We start from the raw sequence: 20,949 nt of genomic DNA on the forward strand, positions 1-20,949 counted from the left end.
CCCACGGCTCATGAGTTAGCATACAGTTGGCGCTTAGTTCCGTTTAGCATAATGTAAAATCCCGCTTTTCCATTGAACCAAAAGGAATCACTCCCACTTTTACATTGTTTCTTATGCAGCTCACCGCGAGCGCACCCCATCTTTCCCACACGTATTTAGCTCCGTTTGGAAGGAATATATACGTCCAAATTTGAAGAAGAAGAAGAAGAAGAAGAAGAAAGTTATGAGCTCGGCAAAACTTATTTTATGGTAAAATCTCCCAAAAATTATAATCAGATAATCTAACTGATTTGTGAGATTTGAGTCATGAGGAATTTAGCATGAGGTTCGTCTTTCATGAATTGGATCGAGAAAATTTTAACGTGTCCTCCGCATTCTGCGTGGTATCCTATAAAGAGAATACGTGTTAGTTGCTTAAAATCCTTCCTTGACTACATTGTATTTCCCAATCCCAGCGCAATTTTGGGCTTGCGTGAACACTCGCACGCAAGTGTAATGAGTGCTTTTTAATCTCTACTCAGTAAATCAGTCGATGCTAAAACCGAAAATGTCTATTAGCTGATGAACCTTGGAGCACGGATACTATGCAACGTAGAGATCATCGAAATGTGGGCATGTTAGGTTCACACATCGTTCTGTTCAAGTATTAGAGGCCTTGCAAAATTAAAATTCGACTTATTAGCAAGAAGAAATGTCTAAAAAATCGACGTAAGGACATTAAAAGCTTTTAGTTTTTTAGTGCCCAGTTTTTTATGATTTTGATCGAAAGGCACTTTACTTGTTCGGAGTCATCGATCACGCATTGTCCGTACCATTACCGATCACGCACATTCAGATTTTGACATATTTATTCTAAAAGGAACTATGTTGCACGCAAACCCTATGCACATAGTTCCTTTTAGCATAAATGTTTCCGCTTTAAAATAAAAAAACCATAGGGAAATGTACCGAAGTTGAAGCTTTTAATCGAGGAAAACCGCTTAGTCGACTCGTTTTTGCGAACCTCAGTCTTCGTGACGCTTTTGAAAATGTCTAGTTCGTGCGCACGACACGCACACGGATGCATTTTGGAGACATGAACATAACCCCATTCCAAGGCCGTAAAATTGCCGCAGACAATTGAATTTGTTACAGGATGATGGCTGCGCAGTATCTGTTTAAAATTTTGTTGATTGTTGTGTGAGTTCCGAGGAAAAACCCCTAATATTTTCACTGATAAACGCCCGATAGTTTTCTGGTAAAATTACAATTTACGATTTTAAATCTCACAACGTTGTCATTCGGTTACGTTCTTTCGGCTGGGTACATTTTCATAGAGGCACCGATAAGAGGAGTTTCAATTCCGAGCAGAGATTCTACTCTGCCGTGCTAAGGAAGAACGTCGTATGAGCGTTCAGGCGTTGTCATATTTCCTTCAATATAAAACGAATCCACCGAGAAAATTCTGAATATATTTCCTCTAATTATTCAGACAATTTTGTTCGCGATTAATCTAAAATATCCAAAAATTTCAATAAAAAAATGTGCATAACATTTTTTAAAAAGCCGTGTTTTATTCGGGGAAATTTGGCAACTCTCAAATGTTCATACGGTGTTCTTCCTTAGCACGGGAGCACTTTCGCGATTTTCGTCCCGGATCGGAAGTAGTCATCGTTGAGGATGATGAGATGAAACCTTGACGTGCGTCACTTGTCTGACATGTCGTGAGGGTTTCCGCTCCAAAAGGCTGCCAACGCAAAAGTTCAGTCTTTTCTCTCTCATCATGGCCTCCAGGACTACTCTGGCGCTAATATCCTCTCTTGCTCTGATTATATCCTTGGTAATTATTTCTTCCGATTTTTACGATTCGAAAACCGCGAATTCTTGTAAAAAATTAAGTATCGACGCTGAAACTCCCACACCACGTATCTCGATCTGCGCCGTCGCACAGTGGATCGAGTAAATAGGAGAGGTCGGACAAAATTTGGAAACTTTAAAAGCTTATAACTCCGTTTATACAACACTTTGACCTTCTAAAAGTGGTTCCATCAGTTTCTTCGTGAAATTTTCATCTAGAAACACCCCCTAAAATTTAAAATGTGACGAAATAGACACCAAAATTTGCAGTTTTAGTCAACAATTTTTTGTCCGACTTCTCTTATTGATTCGATTCACTGTGCGCTGTCCGTTCACACTTTATTTTTATTTTTTAACTAGAAAACTACTCAACGTCAAATCATTTAAACTTCCCTGATTTTTTTCTCTGTGCGAGAAAAACTCTGTAAAAACCTCAAGGAGGTGATATTGATGTTTTCTTCTATAAAAATAAACTGGGAGCGGATATTTTAAAACACCGCTAACGAGATGTCTAAAAATCTCCGCTCCAGTCTTATTCTTTTTATGGAGAACAAATCAATATCATTCCTCGAATATTTTTCACAATTCGATTTCTACAGAGGAAACATCACGGAAGTTTTTAAGAACTGCCATTGAGTAGGTCTCCATTTAAAAAGGAAAGTATGACCGTAAGTGTGTTATATCGCAAATCGAGCTCCGTGGTCTGGAATTTTCCCCATGAATGTGTTTATCGAACACAGACACGCTCAAATTAGGCATATTTAAATCAAAAGAAATTATCTCATCCATTGTGATATCCATGTATTATTTCGGGTTTCTAAGCTCAGGTCACAGTGGAGATAGTTCCTTTTGATTTAAATACATCCTATTTACACGATCAAAAAAGGATCGAGTCAGATATTTTTATTTGCATTATGATGCTTGGAAGTTTCTCCTGGGAACTTATTTCTTTATGTTTATTTCTATAAAAGTTTGAAGATTTTTCTCCGTCTAATCTGCCGTAACATTTACGACAAGACATAGAAGAAAATTTGTACCCTTTTTGAGTGAATAAATGAATTTTTCGTTGAAACTTTGCAAATTTGCGATGTCGTCAAGCCCCTTTGGCTTTTTGTAAGAGTGAGTTGACGCAAAAAATCGATGGCCAAAGTGTGAAATCACGTATTTCTATCACGGTGTTTCAAAATTCCTGCTCCTATTTTATCATTTTTAATAGAAACGAACCAACTTTATAGCTCGGAATTTCTGCAGAATATTCTACTAACTGAGAAGAAAAATCAAGGAAGTTCTCAAGAAACTATCTTGATTAGTTTTCCAAAGCTAAAACAAAGTATGGCAGGAAGTCTGCAACGTTGCAAACGGCGATACGTGGATTTGCACTTTGGCCGTCAGGCCGTCAAAAGACCGCCGTCGGATTTCCTTTGAATGAGAGATTATTCCGCTTTCGGTCGCCAACTTCGTCGCTTGGCTGACAAAAGGGCGTGACTACAATTTGAGATGAGCCCGAGAAGGTATTGAGTTATATAGACCACAGGGCTCATCGTCGAGTGTAGTTACGCCTTTATGTCAAGAAGGCCACGACTTGCGTCGCAGACCGAGCACCGCGCCTGGCGTAACTTACCTCATGAAATACATTTCGAAGTCCTACGATCTGAGTCTCGCAGACTCGGATCAACTTGAAACAGTGGAAAAAATTAGGAGGAAAAACTAGAAACAAGGCTAAAAATATACACTGAAAAAAAAGTGAAGTCGATTTAACATTCTGGATGTAAAAAAAGTGTGCGAGAACTCACAAAATGTCAAATTACCCATCACGGCAGTTAGTTTAACATCTTGACATTGCTAAAGTAACTGCTATAACAGGTAATGGACCACAAGACAAGTTACGAATTTAAGCAATCTGATACATGTTTCCTAGCCAGATTTCACATAAAACACGATTCACACAACAAACATTACTAAAACCAACTCCTAACGAAGATTAATATTTTTATTTCACATTGGTTACGAGGAATTTGAACTGCCCGCTCACAAGAAACTCAAAACTCTACGTGAGTCAAATCGCGCACTTCAACGGTTTCAGCAGGCTTCTCAATCGAGCAATGTTCATTTACCACCAAGTGTTGTTCCAACTATAAGCAATTTGCTATAGCTGAGCCAAAGTGTCAAGATTGAGGTTGCCAGATTTTTATAACGCAGAGGCTGTCACGATAAACGTTTAGCGCGATGTGAATCACGTAGAGCATTGAGTTCTCATGAGCGGGTGGTTTGAATTCACGCATCAAGAATCATTAAATATCTTCGTCAGGAATTAATGGCGGTAATTTTTGTTGTGCGCGTCGTGTTTTTACGTGAAATTTCAGTTACTATACATGTATCAGAATGCTGAAATTCGTACCTTGTCTAGTGGTCCATTCAGCATTTTGTAAGTTCTCGCACAATTTTTTTACGTCGAGAATGTTCAATCAACTGCACTTTTTTTCAGTATGCACAATTAATAAAACCCGAAACGTTCCGACTCAAAACTGAATCATTTTCATGTTTCCGACTGAAAATGACTCAGTTTTGAGTTGAAACGTCTCGGGTTTTATTAATTGTGTATTTTTAGCCTTGTCTCCCGTTTTTCTTCCTTGTTTTTGCCACTATTATCATTGTCTCGGGCTGCTCTTAAAAATTTGCATCTATCAACTTGAAAGCGGAATAATTCAACGTTCTCACATCGTCCTCGAAATTATTGACGTTTGGCTAAACCCGATTTCTCGCGACAGCCGGGGGGCGGGTGTATCCTATCGTCGCTGTTGGACGGGTTGTCGGCGGCGGGGGCGCAGGCGGGGACGGCGGCGTCGGACATCGGGCAGGCCTCTCTGGACACCCTCGCGACCGGGACGAAGGGCCTCCACCGGATGGTCAAGTTCGGGACGAAGACCCTCACCGAGTACCACACCAACTCCCTGGACTACCTCGTCGGCGGACACAAGCGGGCCGCCAAGATGATCGACGACGGCATCGGGGGACTCGCCGAGCTCGGCCAAAAGATCGGCGTACAGGTATTGCCACAAATGGTTAGTTCCTGACCATCCCAGCTCCATTTCTTCCCCGCTCCCTTCCAATGGAGATGCTGCATGCGTGAGGAATTCGCGATTTGACTGTTGATTCTTATGTAAAAGTTTGCAAGAAACACGATGGTGCCACTGGTTTTTTCTGAAATCAACTCCCAAGCTCAAAAAAAGCTCTCAAGTTGAGCCAAAATGGAGGGGATATCCCACGCTATCCTGAGAGTCCACCTCTATATCAAGACAAACTCTCCATGCAAAGATAGAGAGTAAATGCATCAGCAGGGTTGCCGTGTTTTCAGTTGTGGAGTCCCCAAATGAAGTGGCAGCCCTGTCAATGTATTTGCTACGTATCTTTGTATAGAGAGTTTGTCTTGATGTAGAGGTGGACTCCCAAGATAGCGTGGGATATCCCCTCCATTTTGGCCTCAACTTGAGAGCTTTTTTTGAGCTTGGGAGTTGATTTCAGAGAAAACCAGTGGCACCATCGTGTTTCTAGCGAACTTTTCCAAAGTAATCATTAGTTAAATCGCGAATTCCTCACACATGCAACATCTCCATTGAGCTCTTGCATGGGTCAGGAATTTGCGATTTAAGTCCTTTTACTACCGAAAAATTTTGCAAAAAACTCGATGGTGCCACTGCTCGCCAGTGGTCTTGAAGAAAAAAAACCAAACAAAAATTTACCCAAAACGATTTGCAGGGGGTGAGTTATTGGTACGTGTGGACTTAAAATCGCGGATAATCAAACTCTTGGCTGATCCTAATTTCGAGATATGGCAATTTGAATTTGAAATTCTACTGGTTGTGATCCGCTTTTTTATTTACTTGTCCATTGAATCGATGTTGGTCGGTTCACGATTTTATTTTTCTTTCGATTCATGTATATCGGACTATATACCCAATTGTTACCTTATCATACCCTTCTTTTTAACTGACCAATTCGCCTTCAGCTGCTTCTGCAGCAATTGTTGTTACGACAATGTTGTGCGTGCTGATTTTAGGTCATTACATACTCGACTCTCTGAAGGCGTTTTATGTGCGCAAGCAGCGCAGTCTGTCGGAGAACGAACGAAGTAGGGATCGAGTGATTCATTCAATCTCACTTCTGTTATGCTCCAACAGGGTGCTCTACTTTCGCACATTAAACGCCTTCAGAGAGTCAAGTATGTAATGAGCTGAGATCGGCACGCACAACAACAATTGCTGCGGACGCAGCTGAAGGCGAATTGAAAACAACCACATAATACACGCTGAAAAACATGCACCACGCATGCTGGCTCCTTAATGAATATCGTTACCCACAGAGACTTGTATTTTATGGTCGTTTTATGGGAGATTCCCGGAAAACTTTACAACTTACACTAAAACGTAAATCAAATTAAGTGCGAAATAAAATATACGGCACTAGGTACAATTTTTCATTTTCAGGTGAACCGATTAACATCGATTCAATGGACAAGTAAATAAAAAAACGGATCACAGCCAGTAGAATACTTGTATTCACTATGAAAATTTCAAATTGCGATATCTCGAAATTAGAATCAGCCAAGAGTTTGATTTTCCGCGATTTTAATTCCACATGTACCATAAACTCACCCCCTGCAGACCGTTTTGGGTACATTTTTCTTCTTCTTCTTCAAGACCACCGTGTGTTTCTCTCTAAAATTAATTCAAAAGCTCAAAAAAACTCTCAAAGAGACTGTAAACGAGGTCCACCTCTAAATCAAGATAAACTCTCTTTGCAAAGATAAGGAACGAAGGAGGTGAACTCTTAGGGCAGCGCGGGATATCCCCTCCATTACGACCTCAACTTTGAGGGCTTTTTTTTGAGCTTTGGAGAGGTTTTCAGAGAAAACCAGTAGCGTTATCGTGTTGCTGGCGCAATTTTACACACGAGTCTGGACTTAAATCGCAAATCGCTCACAAATGCAAAAGCTCCATTTTGTCGCTCATTTGGCATAAGGGCGTATCTTGATTCCCACATGGGCCCAGGAAGCATGAATTTATATGTAAAACAGGGCACACTTGGAAATTGAGGTACGTCCTTAGGTCAAAAGGGACGAGAAAGAAGCACGATTTATAATAGGGGCGTTATATCATTAAAAATTCTGCGGTTATCGAAATTGATAAACACAGGAATAGAAGAAGGGAAAATGGAGTGGTCTTATGGGCTGAAAAGTCGAAAGTAACCTTGTCTAGGAGTTGTGTGATTCCAGCATTTTTTTGTCAAAAAATGTCAACATTCGATGTAAATAACTGGTTTTAGCTGGGCACTTCAGTGAGACCACGGCTTCAGAAGCTGGAGATGTCTATTTTTCATACTTTTTTTGGTTCGACTCCTTTCGATTTTGAGATCGATTCGAGTTAAGACCGATTACGGCCCTGGCTGGAGTGACGCCATTTTCATCTTTTAGCGACACTCTTTTTATACATTGTAAGTTAAGAAAATAATCATTGACTTTTCAAGGAACTCTATTATTTCTCCTCAAAAAATGAAAGATGCTCAAAAATTAGGATATACTTGCCACGTCTTCCTAAACCACAGGTAACTCGATTTGTATTTGCCCGTGTATATGAAGCACCCCCCTCTTTCTGGCGCGTGCGAAATAAATCTTCCGAAAAAATTCGCCCAGCTCATATTCCTCTTTGCTATCGTGTAGAAATTCGAAACTCTCGACTGAACCTGCAATCACCAACGAATTATCGCAAACAGATATCGTAGCATAGTGGACGATGAAACTTTGAAAAGTTGCGCGGAACCATCCAAAACAAACATCGGGATGTTTTCCAAAGGAGTGCTGCACAAAGCAGCTATTAGAAACAACTTCGAAACAACCGAGGATGTCGAGCTAGCTGTATGCTATCTTTCCTCAGTTCTGTCAAAGAACTTTACACCCGCGGCCTGGAAAGACCTGTCACTGGGTATTGAATGTGCCTGAATTTGAAAGTGGACCACGTTGAAAAGTATACCCAAAGTAATGGCTCCTAATGGACCATTAGACACGGTACCAATTTAAGCAATCTGATACATGTTTCTTAACCAGAATTTCACGCAAAACACGAAAATTACTGAAACCAACTCCTAACAAAGATATTAACGTTTTTATTTCACATTGGTTACGAGGAATTTGAACTGCCCGCTCACAAGAAACTCAAAGCTCTACGTGAGTCAAATCGCGCGCTACAACGGTTTCAGCAAGCTGCTCAATCGAGCAATGTTCATTTCCCACCATGTGTTGTTCAAACTATTAGCAATTTGCTACAGCTGAGCCAAAGCGTCAAGATTGAGGTTGCCAGATTTTTATATCGCAGAGACTGTCATGATAACGTTTAGCGCGCGATGTGAATCACGTTGAACATTGAGTTTTCATGAGCGGATAGTTTGATTTCACGCATCAAGAATCATAAAATTTCTTCGTAAGGACTTAATTTCGGTAATTTTTGTTGTGCGCATCGTGTTCTACGTGAAATTTTAGTTACGAAACGTGTATTAGAATGCTGAAATTCGTACCTTGTCTAGTGGTCCATTATTCATATTCACACGACGGGTATTTCACTATTTCATTTGTGTCTCAAAATATTTAGCAAAGTTCAAGGAAGAAATCTTACATGCTGGGCGATGTAAAGTTCTCTCATTTTCAGTGGCGAGGCGTGATCATCAACAATCGATATTATCCCATTTGAAGCTATGGTAAAGAATTGATTGTTATGGTGGTCGTCGCGAACGCCCTGATAATCGATCTTTTTTCATAGGTTTCAATAGCAATCAATCGATACATCGCAAAGCACGCCACGCCACTGCTCATTTTTGGTGGGATTCTTTGCAACCCGAAAGTATCTGAGTGGCATTGGCGAGGCGTGAATGATCGATTATCGATATTTCCCCCCATTTGAAGCTATGGTAAAGAATCTATTGTTAAGGTGTTCGTTACGATACTATGTTGATCGATCCTTCCCCATGCGCTTAAATGGCAGACCAATCGATTTATCGCACAGTTCAATGAGTGGCTGCAGCCAGTCGAAGTTTCACGGTTCGAGCTGTGGTTTTCGCAAGCGTGTCAAGCATATCCTAAAAGGCTCATAAATCCTTTTGGATTTGAAACAAGAGACGCGGTGAAATGGCGAGGAGGTCGGAAAGACCCATTGGACGACCCTTGTAAATATAATAGGCGAGAGATAGAGTAAATTGTGCAGGCTCGTATGTCAGCTCCTCCGTTAAAGTTCATATTTGGAGATTGACTCAAGCCTCCAAGTAATGATGATTGATAAGTGACGTTTTCACCAATCTGCGAATGGAAAGTTCTGAGAGCTTTCCCAGTGTGTTCAACGCGACGCTATCAATCATAATTAAGCGAGGACGAGTGCAGCTACCCACAGAAATATTCTGGAGCCCTGAAAATAATTTCAGTCTCACTCGCGAACATTGTTCGAATACCTAATGCGGAGCCGTAACAGTATTTAATGTTCAGGGCGATAGATATATTTTCTCACTGAAATATTTCCTCTCAAAATTCCGCTCTGGAATAACTATACTATAAATCTGTGTCCATGAATCTGAGGACATGTTTTATATGAATTAAGAGGAGCTTTCATCAAAAAGTGTCTGTAAAAGTATATCAGTTGACTCTTATTATTAAGATTAAAAGAGGTGCCCAGTTGGTTTTTTTTTTCTAAAAAAAATTCTGAAATGATTTCCCAATTTTTTTTTTTTTTTTTTTTTTTTTTTTTTTTTTTTTTTTAACGAACCGGAATTCTTATGTAGATACAACCAGTTTGCTAAACACTAACCAATTAATCAATAGACAAGTGGCGAATTTAAGCACTTCGATAAGTTTTCTCATCAAAATTTCACATAGAACCGATTCGTGCTACGAAAATTCTGGAAAATAACTTCTTACCATGATATTAACGTTTTTCGATGCATGAATTCAAACTTCTCGCTCTTGTCAAAAGTCTACTTAAGTCAAATCGCGCACGTTACCGCAATAGACCTTGCGGTATGGAAAAAAGGCAACCTCAATTTCGGTGCTTCGGCCCAGCTTTTGCACGTTGTTAACATTTTGAAGAACACAAGGCAGGGAGGGAACATTATTGGATTAAGATGACTCCCAAAACCGTTGTAGTGCGCGATTTCATTAAAGTAGACTATTGTTTTTCTTGTGAGCGGGCAATCCAAAATTCCCGTACTGAATGTAAGCTAAAAACGGTAATATTTTAGTTAGGAGTTGATTTCAGTAAATTTTACTGCGCTAATCGTGTTGGTGTAAGTGCAGTTGGCAATAATCGTCAAAAGTTGGCAATGAGCCCCTCCGATCCTCAAAAACTTGAGTCCCTTTATAGAGAGAGTTAAGACAACGCGGCTTATGGATGTCACAAACGGGAATAAGTCTAAGCAAATCGGACGTTTTTTGTAATCTTTGATCAGCCCATTCCCGAATTCCTGTCTCCATTCCCTCTCTCATTCAATTTGTTCCTTGCCATACCCCCAGTTCTCCGATCCATTTCGGTTTATAATCTTTGCAATTGGCGAAAGTGTAATCTTTACTCCCGTTTGTGACTTTGTGAAGGTCTAGAAGACGGGAATCGATCAGAAATAGATTCACATTGTCTTTACTCTCAATATAAAGGAACTCTATCAAAAACCAAAACAAAGCGCCGCCATTTTTGGGCACTAAGCCCTCTCACACGTAGCATTTTTCAACGGGAAAATCGCGATTTGTTGCGATTTTGTCGGCGATAAAATCGCTAAGATCATCAACATCTGAGCCTGAGCGATTATCCTCGATCTTGTTGCAATAAAATCGCGATTTTATCGCCCGGCAATTTATCGCGATATTATCGCAACAAAAATCGCGATATATTGCGATTTAATCTCGATTTTATCGACAAAAATTGATCGCGATTTTATTGAACAAAAAATTGCGATGCATAACGATTTAATCGCCATAACTCGTAATTTTTTATTCGATAATATTGCGATGAATTGCCACCGATATAATCGCGATAATCAACTGATAAAATCGCTATTTATCGCGATCACTGCTACTTGGGCCATGGAACCCAGTATTCATATTTTCCCTATGAAGCTTCCGTGATAGCGAAGAGAGCAGTAAGTGCATTTCTGTACGAGCCATGGTTAGCACATGCTTTTATACGTCTTGAGGTTCATCCCAGCGTGCACTTATTGCTCTCTTCGCTATCACGGCAGAAAGGTACTCTAACTGCGGGGTGTTTTGAAGGTGCGGGACACGGCTTTCACGGGTACGAAGCAGGCAGGGCGGGTCGGCGTGGACTTGGCCAAGTCGGGGGTGAATTTGCTCAACAGGGCAGCCACGGGGGCGACCGGGACGCTGAAGACGGTGCTCCAGGAGTCGGCCGGGCGGGTGCTCCAGGCCTTGCCCAAGACCCCCATCCTCACCCCGATCATCGAGATGCCCTATGACATGGCCCACAGCACCCTCGACGCCCTCACCGAGATGGCCAACGACTCCGCTCAGAACACGCACAACATCCTCGACAAGTTCCGCCCGGACGTCCCGGACGATGAAAATCCATGAGACCCATCACTCGCACAGCTTTCGATTCTCTCTCTCCTCTTCCAACGCCCGAATGATAAGTGAATACCAGTGCCGGTTCTTGCAAGTTGGCAACTGTTTTTTCTCCATTTAAATGTATGTTAAACAATCGATTCCAGGCGAGGCAGTCTGTCTCACTTAGAAGCGATATATTCAAAGGAGTTGGATGGAGAATGAACAGTGCTGCCAACTTGTTGTAATCGATACTGGTCTATGTCGACAGTGAACAATCGAATTGTTTTCATTTACTTGACTCAGGGTCGTACGCATAGTCGTTCCTTAAACAGATCCTTTTTTTTAGGAGGCCACATTTGGTGTACATCGTGATTAAGGGAAATTTAAGGAAGTTCTGATTATAAAAAGGACAGTTTTCTCCTATCTTGAGTAAAATTTGGCGGTAGGTATAAATTGTGAAATGAATTATTGCAAGGGAGTTCAATGATTTGATTTACAAAGAATACAAAATACGAAACAAAATACACTGCAAGTTTTATAAATTTTTAGAGGGTAGGTGTAAACGTTAGAGTTTGTCAAAATCATCGAATTTTTTCCTCCGCATTTTGGACCTTTCGAAACGACAAATCATCGTAATCTTTCGCAAGGATCCATTTCCAAAGTTATACCGCTGAATTTCACTTCGAGATGAGCAAAAATTGTCCTTTTCGTAAAACTATTTTGAGGGCTTCCTTGATCCTCCGTTAATCACAGCGTAAATAAAATGAGGCCCAGATCGACCCTGAATACGACCCTTTCAAATGCACGATACACTGACAGTGGCGTGGCGTGCTTTGCGATATATCGATTAATCTGTCATTTAAAACAATTGAAAAGGGTCGATAAACAGAGCGTTCTTAACGAAAGCCTTGATAATCGATTCTCTATCACAGCTTCAAATGAGGAAATATCGATAATCGATCATTAACGCCTCGCCACTGTACACTGATTAAAAAAAAACTTGAGCATATGAATTAAAGTTTGGCGGTTTCTTATCGCACAAATTGTTTGGTTTGTTTAATCGAAATCTCGATTTGTCATACCAAATATGTTCGGTTCATGCGCACTCGCACTTTTGGAATAAACCGTACTGAAAAAGGGGGTTTGGTTACTCCTTTCTAACCTTCGATCATAAAAATCAACATTTGGTTATACGAATCATCAATGCGGGTTGACGAGCTGGATTGTTCGATCGATATGGAAAACCGAACTTCGATTTATATAATCGACTTTTTTAGTGTAGATTCCTAGTTACCCAAGATTTTCGGCACTAATTCCTTCTCCGCTTTTAAACGAAAATCAGAGGTAATACCATATGATAAACATAAAACAAGCATAATTTTTGTAAATTCCAATTTTGCACCAATTGTAAATTGATTGTTATTTTATTCCACGACGGTTAGCAGCATGGTCATTTTTGTCGGAATCTTTGAGATTACTGCTGTGCTTCATAGAAATGTAATATTTATTTACAATAATATATTTGGGGAAATAAATCAAAGACACAACAAAAAACTTAAACGCGCAGCTGACCATATTCATGTACCATATTTCATATTCTATCGACGCAGACAAACAAACATTAACCTTATCCTCATCCGACGGTAAGATTCCATCAAGATGTACCGCACTGATATCCGTCGGAAACTATTTATTTATAACTTCTGGTTGTTTCTCAGATGAACCGTATTTTTATGATTAATCCTGTCCCAAATAAATGAGTGTTTTTATTTTTAAATTTTTACATTTATTTCTCTTCATCCCCTCTTTCTCCCCTCTCTCCCCCCTTCCTCTAAAAAGTTTCTATTTTGACATCCTCATCGTAACAGGAAAAGAGTCGCTGCTCTTACAAGACTTAAAATGGATTCCAGGTTCCAGGAGCGACGTCTCTTCTTTTTCCAAGTTGTATTAATGTAGCTCTGATGATTAAATCTGAGGACCTCGAATTACAATAGTTCAATAAAAACATCTTCCTTACATCGATGCATCCGTCGCTCCATTCGACATAAAACTTGAAATTTGAATTTTGAGACGTACCGAGTACTCCTCTCAAAAATAAAATATCATTCTATCCCACTTGTACACGCCTGTGCACTTCTTTCGTGCTGAGGAAGAACGCCGTGTGAACATTCGAGAGTTGTCACATTTCCCTCGATAAAATGTTTATTTTTGAAGAAAGTTACGAATATTTTCCGTTGAAATTTGCAGGAACTTTCGGTAGAATTGCGAACAAAATTATTTTTAAATTCGAAAATAAAATATGCAATAATTTACCAGGAAATTCGTGTTTTACGGGAGGAAATTTGGCAACTCTCGAATGTTCATACGCCGTTCTTCCCTAGCACGGCGCGGCAACAAGACTCTTGCTTCTAGGATTTTACATGCAATCTCACCGACGCGACGGAGCATTTTTTAACGCGCATGAGGCACCACGAGAGGAGCCAATTCAGGTTCGATTCGCCCCTTCCCTCTCCTCTCTTTTTAGCCCCTCCTCCCCCGGGTCCGGGTCGGATGTATAGGAACAAACCGATGAAATTGCGGTGCGGATTCAATCACGCTCCATTCAGCACGCACAAATAGAGACGCCGCGCGGCCGTGTGTCGTTGTGTCTCCAGATCCGTGTCGCTATCAGTGTCACCGACAACCCCGTGGGGAGGGGGAAGGGGAGGACGCGTAATTGAATAACTCGTACCAAAGCTCCGGCGCGGCGGTCGCCTTTCCTCTCTTTATTCGCGGGGCCCGGGATAGTAACCTATCGCTATCGAACTGCGCCAGGAATATCGTTGACACTCATGAGCGCGGGATAAAGGGATAAAGGGGCGAGGGGCGAGGCGACGAGATGCCGAGGGGATGAGGGATGAAGAATGAGGAGTGAGGAGCGAGGGATTCGCGGGCGAGGAGCAGGAAATTGGCACGGAGGGAAAATCTGCGGGACGCCACTTAATTCGTCTAATTTAAATGGACGGATTTGACCGGGAATCACCCTAACTGCATCCCACGTTGTCAAATTTCCTCTCGTCGATGGCCGAAGTGTGAAACCACGTATCTGCGTTTGCAACGTTGCAGACTTACACGGAAAAAATTCACTGGAAAAAAACACATTGGATCTAGAGTCCAGACTCTTAAAAACATCGACAAGAAAAAGTACTCTTGATTCAATCAGAATCTAGCTTAAATCAAGAACCAAGCCTCTTAATTTAAGCGGATTTCGTTTTGATTCAAGCAAAAATCCGATTGAATCAAGAGTATTTTTTCTTATTAATGTTTCCAAGAGTCTGGACTCTAGATCCAATGTGTTTTTTTCCAGTGTCCAGTTGCTGATTTAACAATTCAATTGCTAAGAAAAGTGACTGCAATGTTTCAATGTAGATTTTACAACAAACAAATGCTACTTTAACCACCCCCGTGGTTGAATTAGCTCACAGTAGTGGTTAAAGTAGCATTTTTTCGTTGTGAAATCTACGTTGAAATATTGCGGTCGCTTTTTTAGCAATTGAATTGTTAAATCAGCAATTTAACTTTTTCCGTGTATTGTCATGTACTTGGACGTATTCGTGCCAAAAGGAACTAGAGACGTGTGATGCCGCCAAAAGCCTGAAAAAGTGCAAAAATACGTATCTCCATCAAGTCTATGTCCATTAGTCACTGTAGTCGAATAAGTCTCTACAAACATGGTGGCCTTCGCCTTGAAAAAACCAATTTTAGCTCTCTAGATCAAATCGCCACTTAGTTATTGCTTTTTTTAGAAATCGTATGGATGCTTGAAAATCGACGAATTTTTTTTCAACTATACATGAAGTATTTTTCATGTTAGGCAAGACGGCCCTTACTTTGCTATCATCTGCATGCTTGTATGGTAACGTTATGCACACACAATAAACAAAGTTTCAGGCTAGAAATTGGCTTAAAATTGGTCATTTTACTAAAAATTACTGCTCTCATTAGCCCTCTGGCAGATTAATGCTCTATACGGCTGTTTTTTCTGAAACAACGTCTGGCGCACTAACGGTTTTCTAGCATGTGTCGTTTTCATACAAATAAAATTGGTTGTGCTTTTTTGTCAATTTTCGCCCCCCTCCTTAGTTATTAACTTCCTACTACCATAGTGGCCTTCGTCTTAAAAAAAATTGATATTTAGCTCTCTAGATTAAATTGCCTCTTAATTATTATTTTTTTTTGGGTACATCAACCCACTCTGCCGACGAATATTCATTCGTCAACTTGGGGATGGCCTTTGTTCTCACTTATTAACGAGACGATGTTACGGTCGTAAATCACCATTGTCTTGGAAGCGCTTTTTTGCCCGTGCTACGCATATTCGAACTAGCTCTGAGCCCTCGCCCTTTAGCCCTTGCTCCCCCCTCCCACGCCGCGCCGCGCAAATACCTCGCGTCTCGCTCTAATCATCCCCCAACTCGTGGTTTTGTGGTAGTCCCTTTGCACGACCCACTCACAGTTGGCCATTATCTCTTCGTCCCACTTACGATCATTCCTTGCTTCCATCTTGCGCTGCTAACAAACCCTATGAAATCCAAACTTGTCTCATTATTTTGTACGATGACCATGCTGCCGTGATAAGAAAGAACGCCGTATGAGCTTTTAGACGTTGACAAATTTCCTGTGATAAACTACGAATTTCCAAAGAATTATATGAATATTTTTTCTTCGATTTTTCGGAGAATTTTATTCACGATTAGACTTAAAATATCTGCAAACCTCTAGAAAAAATATTTATAGCTCTCCTCAAAATTTGACATTTTACCGGAGGAAATTTGGCAACTCTCGAATGTTCATACGGCGTTTTCCTTAGCATGGCAGCATGGGTCGCGAGACACGTATACGTATAAGGGTGGATGCTGAACTGCTTTGCCTTCAGACTCTTCGCACAAATGCAAAAAGACCCCTTTGTGAGGACTTAAATTCCTTGCACTGTAATAATTCAAGTGCGACACAGAATAATGCAAGAATACCATATCTGCATATTCAATAAACTTGAAATGAGCTATCTATGAAAGGGACGTGATTGAAAAGCTTGTAAAGAACAGCAATTTTAATGCATCATACGTCATTTTCTTGCCTTTCCCACTTTTTATGTATACATTCCCAACCGTAGCATATATATACGCAGCTAAACGAAGGGGGTGCGGTCTGCGGTACCTTTTAGAAATCGGGGGAAAAAGCGGCTAAGAAAGAGAACTTCTCGTAAGCTGACGACTTCACTACGCACGTTCTCGAGTTTATTTGATTTCTTCCGCCACGTTGAACTTAAATAAATTTCTAGTAAATTTTCCTCATTAACCGTTTTAAAGGGAATTTTCTATTCTTTTTTCGTTTATCAAACAAATATTTGCACGCATATCTACTTTATATCGTTGGCTAAAGTTGAAAAATGCATACCTCTAGATGCAGCATCAAAAAATCTCCGATATTGTTTAATTTTCTAAGAGTAGACCAATCAAAATATTTCCTCAAATTTGTATACAAATCTTTGTGAATGCGTGGAGAAAATGCACAAAAGTTTTCAGGAGAAGTTGTCGACCACTATTCTTTTAAAAACATAGATCATGAGCAGCAATTTGTAACGTTGCAATGGAGAATTTGCACGAAAAAATTGTATTGCTTCATCTTAGAGTGCACAGCGAGCTGAATTCGCAGTATTTTTCATATTGGTTTTTTTCCGATTAGGGAAATTGTATAAAACAGATTTAAACGTGAGGAAATGTGGTATCTGATAACATTATCTGACGGTTCTCCCGTTTAAACACATGTATTTTAGAAAATGTTGTTATTTTGTCATACCTTCTCCAATACTTGTTCAATTTACAAACCAAGAATATTTTCTTTTTCAGTGCTCTTAAAAGTTTCATTTTTCATTCACCAAATTTCAGACACCTGCAAATTCTCCATTTGAGACATACATTCTTCAACATGAGCCATGAATATTTCCTATTTCTTTCAAACAAATTTAAAATGGAATTTGTTATAATTTGTGTTTTAGGCTCAACTTCAACGACTGTGGTGAAAACAACCACGTCTTGGCGGACTGAACACAAGGCTGCTCGAACTCTAGGCATCATTATGGGTGTCTTCCTCATCTGCTGGCTCCCGTTTTTTCTATGGTAAGGATGTTTTTCTGTCCACTTTTACTCAGAATTAGGCCAGCCAAAAGCTAAATCGGTAATCCAGGATTGCGCGAAAGGTCTAAAAACATGTATAAGGATTGCGCGAAAAAGGCGCAAGGATTGCGCAAATAGAGCCCTTAACATCTGCTACAGGAATGCGCGGATTTAAATTGAATTTAATGTAAGGTAGAAGTTTGGCAAAACAGGAAACAGTTGGAAAATAAATGCATTTTTATGTTAAAGGAAGTTTGGGTTAGTTTGTTGATAAGTCATCGATGTCTTACCCTCTAATGATGAATGAAAAGAAAAGATTGAATAATGGTCGTGGGTGTAAAGAACTTTCCTACATTGAAAAAAAAGAATCTTATACTTGCCGCCAAGAAGTATTTTTATTAAATCAAGAATTTTCCTGCTTAATATAAACTATTTTTTTGCTTAAACCAAGCCTTCTTTTCCTTGTATCAAGAAAAATTCAGCTTAAATCAAGATGAAAGAAATTCTTGGCGGCAAATTCAAGAATCTTTATGCTTGAGCCAAGCACCTTTTTTTTTTCAGTGTAATTTTTCTCAGAAAAAATATTTATACGGAAGAAACGAGGCGACGTTGGAATGCTCATACGGCGCGCGGCGTCGAAACATAACATAGGCTTTTTATGCTCTATTATTCGATGCCGCGATTCTGCCGCGAGTTCGAATAATCGTGCTAAACACAGTGCGGCCGGCGCGGCGCGGCGGCGGCGTTGAACGTGCATTAGCGCCTGCGATACTGTAGGAATACTTCATGCATTACACTAAACAGTGCGGTCGGCGCACAGCCCATATTGGCGCCTACAAGACTGCGTGAATACTTCTCGCATTGCACCAAACGCAGTGCAGACGGTCAATTGGTGTGAAACGCATATTAGCGTCTACAAGACTGAAGGCATGCTGTAGGACTGCTTGTCATCATTTTTCACTTTCTGCTCCAGTTTCTACCATAATTAAAGGGAAAATATGTAAAATCATTGTAACGATTCAGAAATTCTGATGATATTTAATTTTTTGGATTACATTAAAAGAAAATAGAACGAACGAAAATATTGTGTCGAAATTTTTGATGCAATATTTGTGGTCATTTAGATCGATTCGCAGAAACTTTTCAGAAAAACTCTGTGTAGCTTTTTACAACCATTTATTAAAAATAAAACATGAAACTTGTGCAAAATGTTGCAATCAGAGATAAATATACGCTTTCTTTCGGGTGCACCTGTCGGGTTTTGAATCCATTCATCTCTTGAAAAACTTGAACATGACTGTTCTACGATTTTTCACTCGTAGTTTTTTTTCAGAGGTTGGCGGCCGCGCAGCGGCCACATGCCCCTAGTTCACTTTTTAACTGCCCATAAAAGCTTTTTGGGCCATTCGTGCTTCGAGGGCTATCCATCGAAGAGAGGCATGTCCTCAAGTAAGGTGGAACGAACAGTCCTCGCGATATAGTTATCTACCATAAACTACCAAGGTTACCAGATTAACGCTTTGTTGTTGAATATTGCATATTCGCGCAAACGTGTGAGTTTTCAGTACCAGCAAAATACGCGCAATCCTATGCATCTCCAAAAAGGTAAAAAAGGGGGCATTCGCGCAATCTTATCGCAGCCAGCTATAGATCAACCCTCATTCTGCCATGCTAAGGAAAAACGCGGTATGAGCCTTCAAGTGCTGCCAAGTTTCCTTTCATAAAATTAAAATTTATTGAGAAAATTGTTAATCTTTTTCCTCCGATTGTTCAAGCCATATTCTTTGCAGTTTAATCCAAAATATCTGGAATTTTTAAGGAAAAATGACCCTAACTTATCCCAAAAATACGTGTTCTGTGCAGAGAAATTTGGCAACTCTCGAATGTTAATACGACGTTTTTCCTTAGCACGGCAGCATTGCCGAGGGGAAATAGATGCTGAAGAATTCTCACGATCAATTTCATATGAAATTATGAACGTTTTAGTAATTAAAGATATCTATTTTGCAGCTGATGCATCTATGATTCGCATACTGCAAAATACACTCGCATACATGCAGGCTGAAGAAATTTTCACATCCAAAAACTGATATTACCTTCATACTACCCAATTTTGTCGCAAACTAACTGCAAAATATTGCTAATTGAGAATCTGAGAGCTGGCTGTTGTAATTTGTCATCCGTAGCGAACATTGACTTTTTCCAGTGCGAGGTCTGGATAATTGATCGCATTGATTCAAAAACTTAATTGAAAAGGCGGAGGCTAGAGGAAGTAAATTGCATTGTAGCGTAGCAAAATTAGACACAAAATTTTACGTATTTTCTCAAGAACGGTCGCATATTTCCTTCTAAAATTTTCCTAAAATTCTCTACGTATGCTTTGATGGAAATTTCCTTACCATGCGAAGTAAAACAAATATCCTTTGACGGAAGAATCATTAATTGACCGGTGAAATTTTAAGGCTTTGCAGGACAATGGGCCTGTTGCAAACTTTTGCTAGAGTAAAAATAAGAGTTGTTTCTTATAGATAATACCTCAAAAATCACGATGAGCGCATCGGCAAAGTCTGGAATGCACTCATAACTTCACAGTCTGCGTAAGAAATTTGCGGTTTTTTGAGCTTCCCGCTTCAAAAACGATACTATGGCACAGGTGTACATTTCGTAAGAGGAGTCGTTCCATCGTCGGCAATAATCATTATGGCCGACGCCAATTAGCCAAAACACGTTTGGTGGGACGAGATAACACCTGAACTGGATTAGACCAGCTAACAATCGGTGTGTTAACGTTCATACTTTCCACGCCCGAATTGATTGACCTTGAACTCTCCTCGAATTACGCGCGAAACTGCGCGCAAGCGTCGGCCATGATGAATATCGCCGACGATGGAGCGACTCCTCTAACAAAATGTTCACCTGTGCCGTAGTATCGTTTTTGAAGCGGGAAGCTTAAAAAAACGCAAATTTCTTACGCAGATTGTGAAGTTATGAGTGCATTTCAGACTTTGCCGATGCGCTCATCGTGATTTTTGAGGCATTATCTACAAGAAACAACTCTTATTTTTGCTCTAGCAAAAGTTTGCAACAGGTCCATTAAGTTGCACGGTAGCTCTTACCCCTTCAACTGAATCACCTGCGTGCTATTAACGTGAAACTTGATTGTTTCGCAAGTCTCTTCAAGAAAAATACTTTATCTAAGTACATTTGCGTATTTTTTTCGCTTCCTCCTATACTATAAAAAATTCGGGAGTAAAATTCTGAGCCGGAGTCTATAAAGCGCTCAAAAAACCGAATTGATAGGCATGCGGAACGAAATCTACTCTCCTGATGGAATGACTTACACCATTACGGAGCGGAATCTACTATTTTTCC

At 40.2% G+C, this 20,949-nt stretch overlaps 2 protein-coding genes across 6 annotated transcripts in view; both read left to right on the forward strand.

The window, feature by feature from the left end:
* The window catches only part of LOC109036833 (octopamine receptor beta-2R), a 302,738-nt gene that overhangs the window by 276,425 nt on the left and 5,364 nt on the right, over positions 1-20,949 (forward strand). For all 4 annotated transcript variants that reach the window (XM_072299677.1, XM_072299676.1, XM_072299675.1 and 1 more), the window contains one exon: positions 17,460-17,580. In XM_072299677.1, the coding sequence (XP_072155778.1) occupies positions 17,460-17,580 (121 nt within the window). The remainder of the gene's footprint in view (positions 1-17,459; positions 17,581-20,949) is intronic.
* Positions 1,660-13,199, forward strand: LOC109039191 (uncharacterized). 2 transcript variants are annotated; one of them, XM_072299678.1, is made up of 3 exons: positions 1,660-1,819; positions 4,605-4,898; positions 11,132-13,199. In XM_072299678.1, the coding sequence occupies exons 1-3, from the start codon at positions 1,763-1,765 to the stop codon at positions 11,447-11,449; spliced, it is 669 nt and encodes a 222-aa protein (XP_072155779.1). In that variant the 5' UTR covers positions 1,660-1,762; the 3' UTR covers positions 11,450-13,199. The 2 variants fall into 2 exon arrangements, with proteins under 2 accessions (XP_072155779.1, XP_072155781.1); XM_072299680.1 differs by having other exon boundaries at positions 4,605-4,883.

This window comes from Bemisia tabaci, chromosome 4 (genome assembly GCF_918797505.1).
Source record: "Bemisia tabaci chromosome 4, PGI_BMITA_v3".
Classification (NCBI taxonomy): Eukaryota; Metazoa; Arthropoda; class Insecta; order Hemiptera; family Aleyrodidae; genus Bemisia; species Bemisia tabaci.